Source organism: Dipodomys merriami, unplaced genomic scaffold (genome assembly GCF_024711535.1).
Source record: "Dipodomys merriami isolate MVZ:Mamm:240054 unplaced genomic scaffold, mDipMer1.0.p SCAF_6, whole genome shotgun sequence".
NCBI lineage: Eukaryota > Metazoa > Chordata > Mammalia > Rodentia > Heteromyidae > Dipodomys > Dipodomys merriami.
In genome coordinates, this window is record NW_027206179.1 from 3,580,288 (window position 1) to 3,601,141 (window position 20,854).

The 20,854-nt window shown below is 40.0% G+C and overlaps 1 protein-coding gene across 1 annotated transcript; it reads left to right on the forward strand.

Moving 5' to 3' along the window:
* Nucleotides 1-2,428: 2,428 nt before the first annotated feature.
* Nucleotides 2,429-19,973, forward strand: LOC138813650 (vomeronasal type-2 receptor 116-like). Its single transcript, XM_070002049.1, has 7 exons — nt 2,429-2,628; nt 9,693-9,981; nt 10,369-11,178; nt 12,180-12,407; nt 13,397-13,520; nt 15,193-16,085; nt 19,716-19,973. The coding sequence occupies exons 1-7, from the start codon at nt 2,429-2,431 to the stop codon at nt 19,971-19,973; spliced, it is 2,802 nt and encodes a 933-aa protein (XP_069858150.1).
* Nucleotides 19,974-20,854: the final 881 nt, after the last annotated feature.

Consider the following 20,854-nt stretch of genomic DNA (forward strand, 5'->3'; position numbering starts at 1 on the left):
TGTGCAGAGGGGTTACAGTTACATGAACAGGGTAATGAGTACAGTTCCTTTTGAACATTGTTACCTCCTCCTTTGTTTTTCCCTACCGTCCCTTCCCCCCCACTCTGCAAACATGGTACAGTTTGTTTTCAACATAGTGTCCTGTACATCTCATCGTCACAATAGATCAACTTGCACCCCCATTTAAACATTCTGCTATATATCTTCACCTTTTCATATGTATATGCAAGATGCAGAACACTGGAATCAAATACAGTGAAAACAGGGGTTATCCCGTGGGGGGAAGAACATACAAAAAAAACACAAAAGAATCACATAGTACATTATAAGTACTTTAAAAACAATAGCAAACAAGAAAACAACACTTTTGTCTCTGTCTAGGGGTACATTTCGTTTAACATCATCTCATATGTTCATATGTACATAGCCTTTGAACTTCTCTGCTTGTCCTAGACATGTACTAATCATTGCAAACAAGGGAAACCATGATATCCATGTTTCTTTGGGCCTGACTTAATTCACTTAATATAATTTTTCCTAGTCTTTCCATTTCCTAACAAATGGGGCAATGTCATTCTTTCTGATGGAGGCATAGAATTCCATTATATATATATATATATATATATATATATATATATATATATATAATGGAATTCTATATATATATATATATATATATATACACACACACACACACACATACATACATATATGTGTATATATATATATATGTATATATATATATATCACATTTTCTTGAACCATTCATCTAATGAGAGCATCTGGGTTGGTTCTATATCTTACTTATGGTGAATAATGCTGTGATAAACATGGTTTTGCTGATAGCTTTGACATGACCTTGTTTGTGATCATTCGGGTAAATGCCCAAAAGTGGGATTGCTGCATTATAGGGAAGGGCTATGTGGAGTCTTTTGAGGAACCTCCATACTACTTTCCAACGTGGTTGAACAAGTTTACATTCCCATCAACAATTCAGAATCAACTCCAAATGGATCAAAGACCTGAAAATAAATGCAGATACTCAGAAAACATTACAGGAAGGAATGGGAGAAATTCTAGAGCTCCTTAGCACATGCCAAAATTTTCTTAATAGAGATCCAGAAACACAACAAATCAAAGAAAGATTGGACAAGTCGGATTGCATGAAACTGCACAGTTTCTGGATGGCAAAGGATATAGCTAGCAAGATCAAAGAAAGCCACATAGACTGGGAGAAGATTTAAACTAGTTATACAATGGACAAGGGCCTCATATGTAAAATATACTTAGAACTCAAAAAATTAAATTCCCCAACAAGAAATCCTCTAAGAAACAACTGCTCAATAAATCAGTGGGTTAATAACTTAAAGAGAGACTTCTCTGAAGAGGAAATAAGAATGGCCAATAGACACATGAGGAAATGTTCAACTTCTCTAGCCGTAAAAGAAATGCAAATCAAAACAATATTGAGATTCATTCTACCTCAGTTAGAATGGCTATAATCAAGAAATCTAGTAACAACAAATGATGGAGGGGATATGGCCAAAAGGAAACACACATTTTTCTAAAGCATAGAACTCCATTATGTATATATACCACATTTTCTTCATGCAGTCATCTACTGAGGGCCATCTGGGTTTATTCCACATTTTAGCTATGGTAAATACTGCTGTTAAAACAAAAACACATGATTGTACTGGTAGCTTTAGTACAGCCTTGTTTGTGGTCATTTGGCTAAGTGCCCAGGAGTGGAATGTATGGGCAGTGCTTTATACAAACAATATTTTGATGTTCCTAGATATTGAACTCAGAATGCTGTGCTTGCTAGGCAGGGACAGTATTTTTATATCTCTCCCTAGGTGTCAGAGTAGCCCAGCAGTGACCAGGCTCTCCTTGGCAGAACCGTGCTCTGTGTTGGGGAGGTCTTTGCTGTGCCCCAATAATTGTCACTGAGCCTTTTCTGATCATGGCCTACTTTGATATTTTCACCTTCACCTGGCATCCTCTGGTGCCATTCATATGCATCATCACAGTGGCTTTCACATTAGTATATGTTTTTTGCCACTTCTTTTTCTTTTCAGCTTTTTTTTCCATATAACTTTCCAAACAACTTTACAGGAAGGGAATCCATCTCTGGCGTTTTAATATCTAGAGTCCTGGATGAAATCACATCCCTGGGGTGTGGAGAAAAAGATCCTACACATGTTTTCCAACTTTTGTTATTGACCTTGAAGCCAGAACCCAGATGCAGGGCCGGAGGGCAGAACGGGCTCTGAATTCCTCTAGGACAGTGGAAGAAACTGATGGTGAGTCCCAGTGGCCATCCAGATAAAAAGAAGCCACAGAAACTGAAGATCCATTTAGACACCTACCTGAGGCTGCAGGCTCAGTCTACAGCTGGAATCGCAGCTCTGCACAAGGTGCCGGAATGATCCTTGTGGCTCTGACATTGCTTCTCCTCCAGCTTCCGCTTGTGGTCAGTTCCTCTGAAGATGCCAGATGCTTTTACACAGAGAAATCTGTGGCACATAGTAAGGGAGATGTGGTGATTGCTGGGTTTTTCCCCCTTTATTCTTGGGAATTCATTCGCAACATGAATGACCCTGGTATGAGGCAACAGGGCCATTGGTAAGTGATTTCATGCTTATTTATATTTGCTTTTTCTGTTGGGTTATCAATGAGGATGTGGAGGAGGTTGGATGCGTTGATTCTTCTCTGGATCTTGTGCACTGCCATCACCACAGCAGCTCTCCTGTATTTCAGGTTCTCCTGATGAGTATTTTTCTTCCTCCAAGAGGGTAGACAAGATACTTTTGGTCTTTCATTCCACTCCCCCTTCCCAGGGCTGTCCCAACCACCCCATTACTGTGCCTCTGCCAGCCTTAGCTGCCCTGCCTCAGGGTCAAGGCATGACTCAGATTCAGTACTAAGATAATCCAGCACCATGTCTCCATCCATAGGTCAAAGGCCATGGTCATCTTCAATAAATTCTATTCTTTATATTTTTAAAACTAGGACCAATATTATTACCTTCTTTCAGGGAACATTTCTTAGAACAGATATGCAGTTTCTGTTTTAATAAAACCTGTTCTTATTTCCGCTGCCAGTCCTATCAGGGTTAAGAGATCTGTCACAGATTTTTCTTCCCCTTAGCCAATGAGATTTTCCCTTTCACTAATGTTTACCTGCATAGTCTATGATTGTTTTTATATTATTCACATCGGGTTTGCAGCAAAGGTTCTAATTAGGAAAGAACAAAGAAAGAATTTCTAGAAATCCTTGCAGTGTCTTAGTTCTCCCCACAGAGGAAAAAAATGTTCCTGGCAGCACTGACTGCTGAAACACCATTTCAGGGTCAGGGTGACAAGCATTTCCTGGTATAATTGCCCACATTTGGTGGCAGAGCTGGCCCCATGAGGAATCAGAGCCCCAGTACTCCTGTCCAGGTCTCAGCCTGTCTCCTACATCATTCACAGAGCTTTCTATTCCTTTGATACTTGTTCTCCACCATCTTTTCAGGCTTACCTATTTTTCTGGCTTACCTATTTTTTTTCCATTCTCATACCTTCCCAAACTAGACACTATAGATACTTTGGTTCATGCGTTTGTTCCAGATGAATCTGTGCTCACTCCTTGCAGATCTACAGAATTCCCTGTAAGCCAGGGGTGTCACACACATTGTGTTGAAACACGAGGTATTGGACTGGCTCAGGAGAGGAATGGTTTATTCCAGGAAAGTCTTCCCATGGACTTTAGGGCTGACTGAAATGTGGTGTGGAAATAAGTAAGAGAGATTAGTCTAATGCCCAAACATGGTATTCAAAATATATCCTTCTGGGAGATGGGAGATTTCAGAGATATCTTCTGTTTTGTCCATTCACTAATTGAGGTGTGTGTGTGTGTGTGTGTGTGTGTGTGTGTGTGTGTGTGTGTGTATGTGTGTGTGTGTGTATGTACAGGGCCACACACACACACACACACACATTTTCACAAGCTGGTACACTGGCTTGAACTCATGTCCTGAGTGCTGTCCCTTAGCATTTTTTCTCTCAAGGGTGGCACTCTACCACTGAATCCAGAGTTCTGCTTCCAGCTTCTGTATGGTTAGAGTCTCACAGACTTTAGTGCCCAAACCCCCTAGAAAACCTTATCCTCACATCTCAGACTTCTTAGTAGCCACAATTGTAGGAATGAGCCACCAGTGCTGATTCATAATTACTTTTTTGATTATAATCATCCCCAGAGTTACATTGCCTAAAACGAAAATAACAAGGATTCTAAAGAACCATGAGAGGTTAAATTCTCTATGAGAATTTCCCCAAACTGATGACATCGTGGTCAACTCCTGACTCATTGAGTCCTCGGAGAGCTCATAGTTCTGGAACATTCTCGATTCATATTGGCAAGTGATCTGGCCTTGTAAATGTCTCATGATTACATGAGTCTGCCTTATTTGGCTTTTTGCCTGTCTTTCCAGAAATCGCAGGCAGGATTCGGTTTTACTGAGCCTGTAGACACTTCCAGGATGTCACCGCTAGATGGAGCTCAGGACCAGCTGGAAGTCAGTTGGTGGGGCGATAACTAGCCTCAGTACTAGAGAAAACCCAAAGCAAGCTTATGACAAATACTCTGTGGGTCTCAAAACCTCAGAAAGGACCCCAATGAGTGGGGTGCTCCTTGAATAGCTTCCAGTGGGGTCATGGGGAGTCCATGTTACAATGTTCTGTCTAGCAATGGCAAGTTCTGTGTTCTTCACCTGGCATTAGTCACAACTATGGCCACCAAACTGGAATACAAGTGTTATACCAACTTGTAGTGTAACCAAATGCAGCTGAAGGTTAGTGAAGTATCCATCTAAAAGTAGGAACTCTTCACTTAGGGTCCGTGACTGTTGTTACAGACTAAACATTTCCATTCTATATTTTTAGCTCCCTTGTCGAAGGTTAGGTGGCTCTAGCTCTGTGGGTTCATTTCTGGGTCTTCAGTTCTATTCCATTGGTCCTCAGGTCTGTTCTTGTGCTAGTACTAAGCTGCTTGGATTAATATGGCTTTGTAGTAGAGTTTGAAATTTGGAATTACTATTACTCAAGCACTCCTCTTTCTGCTAAGGATTGTTTTAGCTATTCGGGGTACCTTATTGTTCCTTATGAATTTTTGGATTGATTCTTCTGTTTCATTGAAGAATGAGATTGGAATATTGTTAGGTATGGCATTGAAATTGTAGATAGCCATTAGAAGTATTGCCATTTTCACGATGTTAGTCCTCCTAATCCAGGAGCATGGGATGTTTTTCCACGTCCTAAATTCTGCTTTAATTTCCTTTTTCAGGTGTTTAAAATTTTCATCATAGAGGTCCTTCACTTCTTTAGTTAATTCCTAGGTATTTTATTTTTCCTGGGGCTATTACAAAAGGAGTTGCTTTCCTGATTTCAGCTGTGCTCTTCTCATTGTTGGCATACAGAAAAACCATTGATTTTTTTATGTTGAAAAGTTCTTTTATTTTAATACATTTTTATGGTAAAAATACTGTACTGAGGGGTTACAGTTACATGAGCAAGGTAATGAGTACATTTTCTATCAAGCATTGTTGCCTCCTCCTTTGTTTTTCCCTACCATCCCTTCCCTCCTAACACAACAACTACACTTCCTGCCCCCAACCCTCCCACCTGTCTAAATTGTAAAGTTCGTTTTTCAACACAGTGTCTTGTACATTTCATTGTTACAATAGTTCAATCTGTATCCCTACTTAAGCATTTTGTTTTGTGCCTTCCCCTCCCCAAATTAGAGAAGTGTATATACAAGATGCAAGGCACCGACATTGAATTCAATGAAAAGAGGGGTTATACCGTGTGGGAGGAACATACAAAGAAACAAAAAATCATATGGTACTTTATGACTATCTTAGAATCAATAGCAAGAAAATAAAACCACTTGTGTCCCTATCTTGGGGCTCATTTCACTTAACATCATCTTATATGGTCATATGTCATAACTTTTGATCTTTTCTGCTTGTACTACACATGTACTATTTATTGCAAATAAGGGAAACCATGAGATTTATGTTTCTTTGGGCCTGGCTTACTTCACTTAATATAATTTTTTTCCAAGTCTTTCCATTTCTTAACAAATTGTCCAATGTCATTCTTTCTGATAGAACCATAGCATTCCATTGTGTGTGTGTGTGTGTGTGTGTGTGTGTGTGTGTGTGTGTGTGTGTGTGTGTGTATCACATTTTCTTGAACCATTCATCTACTGAGAGGCATCAGGGTTGGTTCCATATCTTAGCTATGGTAAATAATGCTGTTATAAACATAGTTGTGCTGGTACTTTTAGTATGGTCTTGTTTGTGATCATTTGGGTAAATGCCCAAAAATGGGGTATCTGGGTAATAGGGGAGCTCTATGTGGAGTACTTTGAGGAACCTCCATACTGCTTTCCAAAATGGTTGAACAAGTTTACAGTCCCACCGACAATGCAGTAGGGTTCCCTTCTAGCCATATCCCCTACAGCATCTATTGTTATTAGATTTCTTGATTATAGCCATTTTAACTGGGGTGAGGTGGAATCTCAGTGTTGTTTTGATTTGCATTTCTTTTGTGGCTAGAGAGGTTGAGCATTTCTTCATATGTCTATTGGCCATTCTTATTTCCTCTTCACAGAAGTTTCTCTCTAAGTCTTTAGCCCATTTATTTATCAGACAGTTGTTTCTCTGAGGATTTGTTTTTGGGGAATTTCATTTTTTGAGTTCAAACTATATTTTAGATATGAGAACCTTATCTGTTGTATAATTGGTGAAGATCTTCTCCCAATCCATGGGCTTTCTATTGATATTGCTAGCTTTGTCCTTTGCTATGCAGCTCTGAAGCTTTATGCAATCCCATTTGTCTAACATTTCTTAGATTTGTTGTGTTTCTGGGTCTCTATTAAGAAAATTTCAGCCTGTGCCAAGGAGCCCTAGAGTTTCTCCTATTCTTTTCTGTAATGTTTTCAGGGTGTCTGATTTGACCCCGAGGTCTTTGGTACATTTGGAGTTGATTCTGATACAGGGTGATATATAAGGGTCTAACTTTAGTTTTCTACAGGTTTTCAACCACTATTGCCTGCACTACTTACTGAAGAGGCTGTCTTTCTTCCATTCAACTTTTTAGCTCCCTTATTGAAGATTAAATGACTGTAGGACTGTGGGTTCATTTCTGTGTTTTCAATTCTATGGCATTGGTCCTGAGGTCTGTTCTTGTGCCAGGACCAAGCTCATTTGATTACTATAACTTTGTAGTCGAGTTTGAAATTTGGTATTGATATTTCTCCAGCACCGTTCTTTCTGTTAAGGATCCTTTTTGCTACTTGGGGTCTTCTATTGTTCCATATGAATTTTTGGATTGCCTCTTCTATTTCCTTGAAGAATGAGGTTGGAATATTGATAGGTATTGCATTGAATTTGTAGCTAGCCTTGGGAAGTATTGCCATTTTCACGATGTTGATCCTTCCAATCCAGGAGCATGAGAGGTCTGCCACTTTCTAAGTTCTGTTTTGATTTCTTTTTTCAGGTTTTTAAGTTTTCATCATAGAGATACTTCACTTCTTTGGTTAAGTTAATTCCTAGGTATTTTATTTTTTGTTGGGCTCTTACCCATGGAGTTACTTTCCTGATTTCAGGCACGCTTTTCTCATTGTTGGCATACAGAAAAACCATCGATTTTTTGAGGGCTAGTTTTAGACCCTTCTATTTTGCCAAAGTTATGAATCAGCTTGTGTAATTTGGGATTGTAGTCCATGAGAATCTTTAAATACAAAATCATGTCATCTCCAAAGAGGGAGAGTTTTACCTCATCTTCCCCTATTTGGATCCTTTTTATGTTTGTATTTTGTCTTAATGCTGTAGCTAAGCATTCTAATACTAAATTGAAGAGAAGTGGAGAAAGTGGACATCCTGTCTTGTTCCTGAATTAGAGTAAATGCATTTAGTTTTTCACCATTAAGCATAATGCTACAGCCTTTGTGATATTGAGGAATATTCCATGTATTCCTTGTTTTTCCAAATCTTTCATCAAAAGGGGCGTTGGATCTTGTCAAATGCTTTTCTGCATCTATTTAAGCAATCATGTGTCCCTTATTCTTGCTTTTGTTGATGTGATGAATTATATTAGTTGATTTGTGTATATTGTACCAGTTTTGCATCCCTGAAATGAATCCTGTTTGATCGCAGCATATGATTTTTTTGCTGAGTTGTTGAATTCAATTGGCCAAAATTTTGTTGAGAAATTTTGTATCAATATTCATCAAAAAATGGGCCTATAGTTAGCTTTCTTTTGTGAATCCCTGCCTGGTTTTGGGATGAGGGTTATGATGGCTTCATAGAAAGATTTGGGAGTGAACTTTGAAGTTTCATTTTTTATTTCATTTAAGAGTTGGAGGAGTATTGGTGTGAGTTCTGCTTTGAATGCCTTGTAGAATCCAGCTGTACAGCTATCCAGTCCTGGGCTTTTCTTGGATTGGAGGTCTCTTCTTTCTGTTTCTATTTTGATGCTTGATATTGGGCTCTTATGTTGGTTTAAATTATCTTGGTTAATTTCAACATGTGTATATTTGCTACAAAACCATTCATTTGTTCCTGAATCTCAAGCTTATTAGCATAAAGTTTTGAAAAGTATTCCCTTATAATGTTCTGATTCTTGGTTGTTTCTGTGGTGATGTTTCCATTCTCATCTCTGAGTTTATTTGGGTGTGTGCTGTTCTTTTGTTGTTGTTGTTGGTTGTGGGGCTTGAACTCTGGGCTTGAGCACTGTCCCTGCACTCCTCAGGTGAAGGCGAGCATTCTACCACTTGACCCAACGTGCCACTTCTGGTTTTCTAGTGGTTTATTGGAGATAAGAAAGAGTCTCATGAAATTTCTTGCCTGGGCTGGCTTTGAACAGTGAACCATAGATTGCAGCCTTCTTAGTAGCTAGGATTATAGGCACAAGACATCATGCCTGTCTTGTACTCTTCTTATTCTGATAAAATTTGCTAAGGATCTGTCAATTTTGTTAATTTTTTTGAAGAACCAACTCTTTGTTTTGTTGATTCTTTCTATGTTTTTAAAAATTCCAATTCCTGTAAATCTGATTTAATTTTAATGATTTGTTTTAGCTTGCTCATTTTCAAGGAGCTTCAGGTGCCTTGTTAAATTGTTTGTTTCAGATCTCTCTAATTTGTTGATGAAGGAACTCAGAGCTATAAACTTGCTTCTGAGTACTTCCTTTGCTATGTCCAAGAGGAGCTGGTAATTTATGTATTCATTTTTGTTGAATATCATGAACATTTGAATTTCCTTTCTAATCTCTCCCATGACCCACTGGTGGTTCAACTGGAATTGGATTTCTTAAGAATTATTGCATCTACAGATCTATCTCAAGGTACTCAATGACTTGTTTTGTAAGCTGGACAAGCCCCTGTGTCCTATTTATCATTGCTTTTCATATACCCCCAGTTGACAGAGAGGAAAACCAGCTCACTCACTGTCTGCAATCTTGGAAGAATAGCATTCTAGCATATGCTGATCAAATCCTATTTTAGGAGCTGTCCTAATCCTAATTACCTTCTTAAGACTTCCAATTCTTATTTGTGTAGTGACAAGCATTCAATTCAGCAGGCTTGAGATTTCAACTGATCAAATTTGTAATACTCGTTTATATACCCAAATTTCTGTGCAGGCTCAACTTAAAGAAATACCAATTGGTTCTATCCCTGACCCTTGCAGTTGAGGAAATCAACAAGAATCCCCATCTGCTACCCAACATGACCCTGGGGTTTGAGATCTATATTTCACATTATGTAGAAACTGATCTGTTAGAGAATCCACTGACCTTACTGTCTGGGCAAAATAAAAACAGCCCTAATTACACCTGCAGGAGAGACAGCAAAGCTGTAGCAGTACTCACAGGAACCTCCAGCACATCTGTCCCAATTGGGACTCTGCTAGACCTCTACAAACTGCCACAGGTGAGTTTGGGAGGGGTGTGGAGATGGGAAGGCATGTTCCCTTTGTCCCTGCTGTCAACAGGCTGAAGAAGGTGAAGGGAAGAGGTGATATTATAAACCTATCTTGTTGAATGACCTCAAAGGTAAAGAGGCCCAAATTTGGGTGGTGCATCCATATTAGGTTTATTGGAAGAGATTAAAAAAAGAGTTTATAAGAGAGTAGAGAATGACCCGAGGATCTGAGCCTGATCCATATATTTCTACAAAAATCTTGGAAAGTGAAAGATAACTTTACATATAAGATAAGCAAATCTTCTCTCCCATCATGGCTAGCTGTTTTTTAGTTCATATCAGGACTTAACCTCTGACTTTCACCATTCTCTTCCTGTTACCTTTTTCCATTTTTAGTTCACCTTTGGGCCTTTTGATCCTCTCCTGAGTGACCATGGACAGTTTGGTACTGTCTATCAGATGGCTGCAAAGGACTCAGCTCTAGCCCTGGCCATGGTCTCCTTGATACTTCATTTTAGCTGGTCCTGGGTGGGACTGTTCATCACCGAAGATGACTATGGTGTATGGTTCCTCTCAGAATTGAGAAAAGAGATGGGCAAGAATGGAGTCTGTTTTGCCTTTGCAAACACAATCACATACAATGCCATACCAAATTTCGCAAATGATGAACTGATACATGGCCAGATTACAGAATCATCAACCAATGTGATTATCATTCATGGAGACAGTGAATTTCTACTAAGCTTTATTCTTAAATTAGGGGATTTTTTAATTACAGGGAAAGTCTGGGTCATGAACTCACCCTATGATGATGTGACCCTCAGTAAAAGGTATTTCCTGCTAGACACCTTCCATGCACCTCTCATCTTTTCTCCCCATCATGGGAATATTTCTGGGTTCACCAGTTTGATCCCATCAGCTGAGTATTCCAAGAACTCAGAAGATATTTCCCAACCTAGCTTATGGATTCAGGCTGTTCACTGCATACTGATTAAGTCTGACTGTACAAAATTGGGGCACTGTTTGTATAATACCACACTGGATTGGTTGCTGAGGCACATTTTTGACACGGCCGTGTCAGAAGAGAGTTACAACATTTACAATGCCGTGCATGCCGTGGCCCATGCCCTGCACATGATGCTTCTTCATCACACAGAAGAACCTCCAACCCACAATAAGCAACCAAAGGCATTTCTCTCTTCACAGGTAATGATTTATCTTTTGAGTGCTCTAGGGAGAGTTACTTTCGAGAACCTTTCATAGCGGATGGATTTAAGTAGTCTGGCTCCTTTTTTGGAAATTACAAGGTGCAATGGGCCCATCATGCTCCCCATGAATTAACCATACAGCTGTTTGACAACATTCTTGAATAACATTGCATCTTTGATAAGGAAATGCTGTATCTTCTTTCCCCATCCTCACTTTGTGTGTTATAAGCTTTTCCTTTTCAATAGCACAAATCTAAATTTTCCTTGTAACTGATTAAACTAAAAGGTCAAGGTTGACTAGTGCTTGAAAACCTTAAGATTTTCTGGGCACAAAAATCTCATACATGGGAATAACTCCAGGCTACTAAGGGGCTGGGATTTGAAGATTTCAGTTCAAAGCCAACCCAAGCACAGACCTTCATGAGAAGCTAATCTCCAATTAACACCAAAAAGGTATAAGTGGAGCTGTGGATCTAGTAGAAGCTTGCTAGCCTTGAGAAAGAAAAAAAAAACAAAAACACATAAAACCCTCAAGTTGAGTGCCAGGTACTGTTTTTAAGACCTAGGATAGGCACACATACATGCCATAAACTAAGTCATGCTTAAGCTAATCTTTCATAGTTGTCATAAATATTCTATGACTCTTATTAGTTTTTTAGCCTAATTTTTCGGATGGGCTCTCGGATCACATTCATAAAATAAGTGGTTGTGGTTTTCTGGAGAAAGGCAGTGGAGGTTTGTATTATTATATCTCATTAGTTAGGTGGATGTGGCTGGAGTTTTAATCTTTTAAATTTGGGTCTCTTCATGCTATCCTGGGTAACCAGGTTTTAGAATCTTGGGACATTTCAGTCCTCTAAAAGCCTGCATTTGCTCCACTTGATTGGATGCCTGTGCTGTGTGTGAATTGTGTGGTGGGAATGAAAGCTAATCAGTCTGTTATAATGGGTTACTGTGGTCACTCTGGGAAGCACATCAACCTAGGGTAATGTCTTTTAGCTGCATCCCTTTTTGAAGAAGATCCAATTTACCAATACAGTTGGAGAACAAGTGGTTTTGGATGAGGAAAGGAAATTGGAGGCAGAGTACGATATTGTGAACTTTTGGAATTTTCCAGAAGGTCTGGGACAAAGGGTGAAAGTTGGCAAGTTTTCTCCATCTAGGCCACATGGTCAACGACTTATTTTATTTGAAAATCTGATAGAGTGGCCCATAGGAATTACCAAGGTGGGTCATTTCTACGTTTTTCACTCTCTCCTTTTCTTTTTTTAAAGAAATACATTATTATGAAGTAGATGTAGAAAGAGCTTACAATTCCCTAAGTCAGGTTATGTTTTTTTGACAAAGTCCTCACATCTCTGTTTCTCCCACAGAGTTGATTTTTTGAACCATAATGTGAGAATCTATGTATAAATAAGCAATAAACTCTTCCCATTTTAAGCTGTTCCCCTAACCTATGGCTCCATGGTGTACATGTCACAACTTTCTATTTCTGGAATTTGCTTACTAATTGACTCAGGGATGGAATAGGAGAACATTTAATTACCAATATGTTATTAAATGATTGCATATTCTCTATCATGGAAGAGAAATGACACCTGTTAATCAGCATTCTAACATTGTAAAAAAAAAACCTGAGAAAATAAAATGAGAGAACAGAAATGTTTGCTTTGCTCCTGCCTGCAGATTTCAGCCAATGTTCAGGTAGACTGCTTCTTTTGAGTCTGTGGTGAGACAGAACATAATGGAAGTTGCATATTCCAGTGGCAACCGGGAAAACAAAAAGAGATGTGAATGGTCCCTGGTATCACCAGCCTCTTTCAAAGGGATTTGCCATGCTTTAGACAATGGTTTTGAAGTTTCACTGAGTGATTTTCCTCTTCTGTTCTCCACATGTTCTCAGAGGACTAAGAAGAACACACATCATGACCTGAATTCAAGAATGTGATACAGGATTTATTTCCTGTTTCCTAATTTCCTACATATTAACTCCACCTTTTCAAGAAACCATCACATCACATATCACAAAGGGTTGAGGTTCAAGCCCTAACATAGTCTTAGGGTGATCTTATATGAAAGTGTAAGACAATTCAATTGATTCATTGGCTATATGGATACAGATATTATGCCTTCTAATGATTTTTTAAAGCACTGGAGTGTCTAGGATGTCTGGTTAGAGGAAGAATAGTCATTAATACTCATCTGAATTTCTTCAGACTCCTCAGTCTGTCTGCAGTGAGAGCTGTGGTCCTGGATTCAGGAAGGCCCCTCGGGAAGGAAAGGCTCCATGTTGCTTTGACTGTACTTCTTGTCCAGCAAGTGAGATATCTAATGGAACAGGTGAGTCTGTGACTTACAGAGAAATTCCTCATCTCCCTCTCCTTACCTACAGTCCATGCATGACAATAGAAAGCTCTACAGTAACATGGCAGGAACAGACATGTGCCTTCACTTAGAGATCTATGACTATCATTGACCATCAGTCTCCTTGGAATACCTGGATCCGCTGGTCTGTGATTACATATTCGAATTCATTTTCTAGTCTATTACAGGCTTTGATTACAAAATACCCCTCTCCTCAGTCACATTATCTTGGATTTAAACACAATATCAAGTACCAAGCCTTGATGCTCCAAAAGAGGTGGAAGCTGGGAGCTGGTGGCTCACCCTTGTAATCCTAGCTACTCGATAGGATGAGATCTAAGGTTTATAATTCAAAGCCATTGCAGGCAGGAAAGTCCTTAAGACTCTTATCTCCAATAAACCACCAGAAAACCAGAAGTGGTGCTGTGGCTCAAGTGGTAGAGCACTGTCCTTGAGCTGAAGAGCTCAGGAACAGTACCCAGGCCGAGTTCAAGATCCAAGACCGACCAGAACAAAAAAAGATTTGGATATTATAGTGGAGTTGTGGGTCTAACACAGCCTTTCCTTTCTGAGGGCTCAGCATTGCTCTTCCTTTTAAATTAAATTTTATTTTTCATTTGTAATACCTAAGTAATACCAGGAGCTTGGTATGATTATTCCATACCTGACACTGGCACTAATTTGACTAGCAGCAACTCAAATATACTTCACACAGAACTAGTACCATCTGCATCTGATTTGTCTTCTACCTCCTCCAGCTCATCCTCCCCAGATCCCCCATTATCCCTTGAGTGTCATTGTTCTTGTCATGGAACAAATACTCAGGAAGTTTTTGGGTTTTTTTTGTAAGGAGTAAGTTGTGGTGTGGTGTAGACAGTCCTGTTAAAACTGACTTGAGTGGGCTGATTCTATGCTTTCCATTATTTCTTGAAAAAATAGCAGACAGTCAGAGTGATATAATCTCTCTATAATGTAGGCACATAATGCCAGGGGAATGTAGCTCATACCAGTAATCCTAACTACTAAAGCAGTTAAAATCTGAGAACAAAGGACAGATTCAATATTGGGAAGGAAAGTCCATGAGATGCTTGTCCACAGTTAATCACCAAAAGAGCTAGATGTGGAGATGTGGCTCAAGTAGTAGAAACATAGTCTTGAACAAAAATACTCCAAAGATGGCCCAGGTCTAGAGTCAAACACTTGACTGAAGAAAGAAAAAAGAAAGAAAGAAAGAAAGGAAGGAAGGAAGAAAGAAAGAAAGAGAGCAAGGAAGAAAGAAAAAAAAAAGAGAAAGGAAGTAAGGAACAAGGGAAGGAGGGATGAAGGAAGGGAGGAAGGTAAGGAAAAGGGAAGGAGAGAAAAAGGAGGGAGGGGGAAGAAAGGAACAAGGGAAAGAAGAAAGAAAGAAAGGATGAAAGGAAGAAGAAAGGATGGAAGAAGGAAGAGGGAGGGAGGGATGGGACGAAGAAATATAAGAAAGTAAGAGAATTCAACTGCAATTATTTTGTATTGAAAATTATTCTATTTGATACTGAAAGCAATACAGATTAAAGTGTGAATCAGGTCAGGTGAGCTTCTTGAGTGGAGGGGGATGAGAGGAAAGAGCAATACTGAACCAAAACTAATAGTGATTCTCACCCCTCACCAGACATGGAGCAGTGTATGAAGTGTCCAGATCATCAGTTTGCCAATACCGAGAGAAACCACTGCCTGATGAAAACTGAAAGCTTCCTGGCTTACGAAGACCCCTTGGGCATGGCTTTGGCCTGCACGGCTCTCTGCTTCTCTGCACTCACAGCTGCGGTTCTTGGGGTGTTTATCAAGCACCAAGACACCCCCATTGTCAAAGCCAATAACCGGGCCCTCAGCTACATCCTGCTCATCTCCCTCACCTGCTGCTTCCTCTGCTCCTTGTTGTTCCTTGGTCGTCCACACACAGCCACTTGCATCCTCCAGCACACCACATTTGCAGTGGTCTTCACCGTGGCTGTCTCCACTGTCCTGGCCAAGACCATCACTGTGGTTCTGGCCTTCACGCTCACTGCTCCAGGGAGAAGCACCAGGCAGTGGCTGGTGTTCTGGGCTCCTAATCTCATCATCCCCATCTGCACCCTCATCCAGGTGACCCTCTGTGGCCTGTGGCTGGGAACCTCTCCTCCCTTTGTGGATACAGACACACACTCTGAACACGGCAACATCATCATCCTGTGCAACAAGGGCTCCCTCACCGCCTTCTATTGTGTCCTGGCATACCTTGGCTCTCTGGCCCTGGCCAGCTTCATTATGGCTTTCCTGGCCAGGAACCTGCCTGATACCTTCAATGAAGCCAAGTTTCTGACCTTCAGCATGCTGGTGTTCTGCAGTGTGTGGGTCACCTTCTTACCTGTCTACCACAGTGCCAAGGGGAAGGTCATGGTAGCTCTAGAGATCTTCTCCATCTTGGCCTCCAGTGCAGGCCTCTTATGTTGCATCTTTGCCCCTAAGTGCTATATTATCTTGATAAGGCCTGAGAGAAATTCTTTTCAGAAGAGCTCACAATATGTAAGAAATAAACCTTAACATGAATCTAAGTGTTTCCTAAATGAATTAGAGGATTTGATACCAATCATACTATTTGGGCAGTCAAAATATAATTTGAGGAAGTTTTGGACAAAAAAGTTACTCTTCCTCATTTCGCTGGTTATGTTAGAGTCACATCAAGTTTCCACCAATACCTTCTAAATGTGCATTTTATCCTAGATAGTCTATGCTTCCTCCAATGCAATGTACCTTTCTTACTAATATTCTTCTTTAACATACATTATCTACTCTGCTTTTTCTTTTTCCTTTCCTGTCTCAAAGACTCTTTCTACATAAGCTATATCACTGCTTGAGTATCACTATATTGCTAAGTCCACTAATTTGTGAACATTTATCTTGGTGAAAGTTTGCATGCTTCTATTGCTATAACTCCAGTACATTTTCTGTCCTAGTTATGTGTTTCTTTTGACATATTTACTCATTTGCCATATTACTTTGTGTGTTTCTGTAGAAAATCTCTCACTGTCTTTCTCATCTTTCCTTTAGAATTTTAGAATGGCAGACCCTAAGCATCCTGAATGGTAGCAGAGAAACAGAATAATCTATCATAAGTGAAAAAGATCCCCAAAGAGAGGACAAAAACATTAGATAGGCCCAGACTCAGTTATCTGCCAATGTTCTTTAAGAGTCTATGAGAACTGGAATGATCAACAGTTTAGAGGAGGGAGGCCCTGAAGAAATCAGAAATGTTCAAGAGCTTCAAGGAACATTGTCAGGTCACCACCATATTCTACAGCCATGAGGACGTCAAAGGACAAGCAAGCATGTGTCTCTGAGTCCAGAGATCTTGACATCATTCAATACTATAGCTGTGGCTGAGTGCAGTGAGCTCACCCACACTTGCAAGACAGAGATACACACAACACTGTCTCTAATTCTGTTGGGCCATTCCTGGAGGGCAGAAAAGCATCTGCATAAAGGCAGAAATGTCTAAAAGCCACACAAACTATTCCCAATTACAGTGAATCAAAGAAGACAGTGCTTATGTAATCACTACTATTGTTGAACAAGTATGCATTGTTGGAAAAGGTGCATTGAGTATTTTGCTCCAATAAAGCTTTAATGAGAACTTCACCATCATAACAAAACAAAATATATGTTAGACTACCATGTCAAATGTCTGCATCAAACTATAAAGATTATTATCAGTTGCATAATAGAGAAGTAAGAACAAGAAAACTTCAGATCCAATCATATTTTTGCCCTTTAGGAAGTCTAAACTTACCATTTTATATATTTTACATTCATCACACTCCAGCAGCAAAAGATACCTGCTCCTGGATTCTCAAGGAAACAAAATGGATGTTTACTTGTCAAAGGGGACAACCTACCACAATTATCCTTATCTCATGCCTCATGTTCATAAGCAGTGAGCCCACTACAAATGTATCTGTAATAGTTTTAGTGTAAACACTTACAAGTTACATTAAAATAGCTTACACTTAGCCAAGCACCAGTGCCTCAGGCTTGTAATCCTAGCTACTCAGTAAGCTTATATGTAAGAACCAGGGTTACAAGCCATTGTGGAGCAGAAAATGTAATGAGTCTTTTAACTCCAATTAACCTCCATAAGATAGAAATGTATCTGTGGTTCAAGTAATGGAGTGCTACCTTTCTGTGCCTGCACACACACACACACACACACACACACACACACACACACACACATGCTCAGGAACAACACCCAGACCTTGAGCTCAACTCTCAGAACCAGTACACACACAGAAAAAAAAACAGGAAAACAAACCTCAAGTGGCAATGGTGTATTTATGTTAGAGTACAGAAAGGTAAAGTATATGAATGAAAGAGCAACACATATCTTAGAGGTTATATCTGGGCAAGAATAGGAATGTCTGAATAATGCCATCGATTTTGTTTTATTGCCTGAGGTTCTTATCTAAACCATCATTGTGACCATCTCTTTGCAGTCTAAAGGGAAGAGTTTAATGTTGTTTTTAGAAGCTCTCAATAGGAAATGAAGCTAGTATAGGAAAAAAGTAAAAATCTGCTTACCCATTCTGATAACCTCACACCACTAAGAGTTTATAAAACTTGATGAACTGTGGTGAAAGCTTTTTACAGAGCTGTCCTACCTTCCCAAAACTATTGTGTTAGGATTTATGATTAAGAGATGATATTCCCAAGAGTCCTTCACACATCAATACATCAATATTTACTAGGTTAAGCTGCTTCTGTCTTTAGTGATGACCAACAGGTAAAGAACCAAAGATTTTTTCAAGCCTGGTGCCCACTGAAAGCTCAGCATCTGTCCTCAGGACTCACAGACCAGGAGCTGGCCAGTGCCAGCCTCTGTCCCTGAGGATACATACATGGAACCCACACCTGTCCTGGAGAAGCTCAGGTGAAGGAGGGAAAGCATGGGCTCATCATTGAATGTCATATGACCTTGGAAAAAAAATCAATGCCCAGGGCTCACATCCAGCCAACTGGTGCATTGTATTGGACCAAGTCTCTAAAGATCTCCAAACATTAGTAGAAGAACAAGAGAAGAAAGATGAACACCCACAATATTTTGGGGGAAGGATCTTTAAGTTACTCCAGCAAAAGGTAGTGTGTCCTTTCATCCACTGTTTTATTTTTCTGTTTATTTTTTAATATACAGTAGTATTCCATCACTATTTCTATAGGTCTAATTTCCATTCCATAAATGTGTTACTATTTTAAACATACTAAAATCATGAGTAATATGTATTAACTTTTCACACTCTTATGAAAATATTATACACACCATTTTTTTCAGTTACATGACAGTGGCTTCCTTAGAAGGCTGTGATCTGAGGATCAAAGTTCAAAAGTAGCCTGGGCAGAAAAGCCCTTACGACCCCATCTCTAGCAAAAATGTTGTGTTGCGGGCATGTCTCAAATTGTAAAGTGCCAGCAGTGAACAAGAAAGCCAAGAATAAGAGAGCATGAAGCCCTAACGCATAGAATTCCATTGTGTATGTATACCACATCTTCTTTATCTGTTCATCTACTGAGGGGCATCTGGGTTGGTTCAATATCTTAGCTATGGCAAATAACGCTGTAATAAACATAGTTGTACTGGTAGCTTTAGTAAGGCCTTGTTGTGTTCATTTGGGTAAGTGTCCAGAAGTGGAATGGATGGGATGTACTTTATCTAAACCATATTATTTTGGTGGTCCTAGGTGTTGAACTCAGAATGTTGTGCTTGCTAGGCATGGACAATATTTCTGTATCTCTCCCCAGGTGTCAGAGTAGCCCAGAAGTGACCAGGCTTTCCTTGGCAGAACCCTTCTCTGTGTTGGGGAGGTCTTTGACTGAGCCCCAATAATTGCCACTGAGCCTTTCTCACTATAGCATACCTTGACCTTTTGACCTTCACCTGGCATCCTCTGAGGCCATCCATATGAATCATCCTTAGTGGCTTTCATATATTGCCACTTCTTTTTCTTTTCAACTTTTCCCCACACAACTTTCCAAACAACTTTACAGGAAAGGAATCCATCCTTGGAGTTTGAACATATTGAGTCCTGGATGAAATCAGAGGCCTGAGGGTGTGGAGAAAGAGATGCTACACATATTTTCCAACTTTTGATTTTGACCTTGAAGCCAGACCCCAGATACAGTGCCGGAGGGCAGAATGGGCTCTGTATTTCTCTAGGACAGTGGAAAAGGCCGGTGGTGTGTCCCAGTGGCCATCCAGGTAACAAAAAGCCACAGAAACTGAAGATCCATTTAGACACCCACTTGATTCTGCAGGCTCAGTTTGCAGCCAGAATTGCAGCTTCAGGCCAAAGCAGCAGCAATGTTCCCTGTGGCTCTGACACTGCTTCTCCTCCAGAATCTGGCCCTGGTCAGTTCCTCTGAAGATGCCAGAGGCATCTGTGGCACACAGCAGGGAAGATGTGGAGATTGCTGAGTTTTTCCCCCTTTATTCTTGGGAATTTGTTCACAACATGAATGACCCTGCAGTGTAAGTGATTTCTTGGGTTTTCTTAAAATTTGCATTTTCTGTTTGGTTATCAGTCGGGTGGGGGGGGAATGTTGGATGCATCCCTTAATGTTCTCTGTATCTTCAACACTGCCTTCACCAGAACAGCTCTACTTTATTTCAGGTTTTCCTGATGAATATTTTTCTGCTTTCCAAAGGGTGCAGCGGTTTCCACTTTTCCAGGGCTGTCCAGACCACCCCACCATCAAGGTGACTCCTTAAGTCTGACCTGTCCTAGGTCAGGGTCAATGAGATGACCAAGAGTTCATACTAGAAAAACACACTAAAGTTCAGTGTCCCCGTCCATAGGTCAAAGGCCAGGGAATCTTCAATCAATTTTGTCCTTATACTTTTACTTATACTTCAAGGCAACATTTCTTAGGATAGACATGCAGTTTCTGCTTCTGGGGTTATTTCATGTCAGCAAAGCTCTGGGAATGAGGAGCTGCTGGTCAGATCAGGAATAAGAGATGCATGACACATTTTATTTCTTTCCCCTTAACTAATGTAAGTGAGCCTCTGCCCTGCTGTCCTTATCTTGGCCTGTCTCCTCTGTCATACTCAGAAGCTCTGGTTCTATTCCTTGTTCTCTGACATCTTTCCAGGCTTATCTATGTTCCTGATGCTCATAATTTCCTAAACTGGATTTGAGTTTTTTTCTAAATGTATTGTACACACTTTGATTCATGCATTTGACTCAGATGAGCTCACTACTTTCAGCTCTAAAGAATTCTGTGTAAACTAGGGAGTCTCGGAT

Coding starts and splice junctions, on each gene's coding strand:
- LOC138813650 (XM_070002049.1), top strand. CDS start 2,429: ATGATCCTTGTGGCTCTGACATTGCTTCTCCTCCAGCTTCCGCTTGTG. Junction 13,521..15,192: donor TGAGATATCTAATGGAACAG/GTGAGTCTGTGA, acceptor ACCCCTCACCAG/ACATGGAGCAGTGTATGAAG. Junction 16,086..19,715: donor TTCAGAAGAGCTCACAATAT/GTAAGAAATAAA, acceptor TTGACCTTGAAG/CCAGACCCCAGATACAGTGC.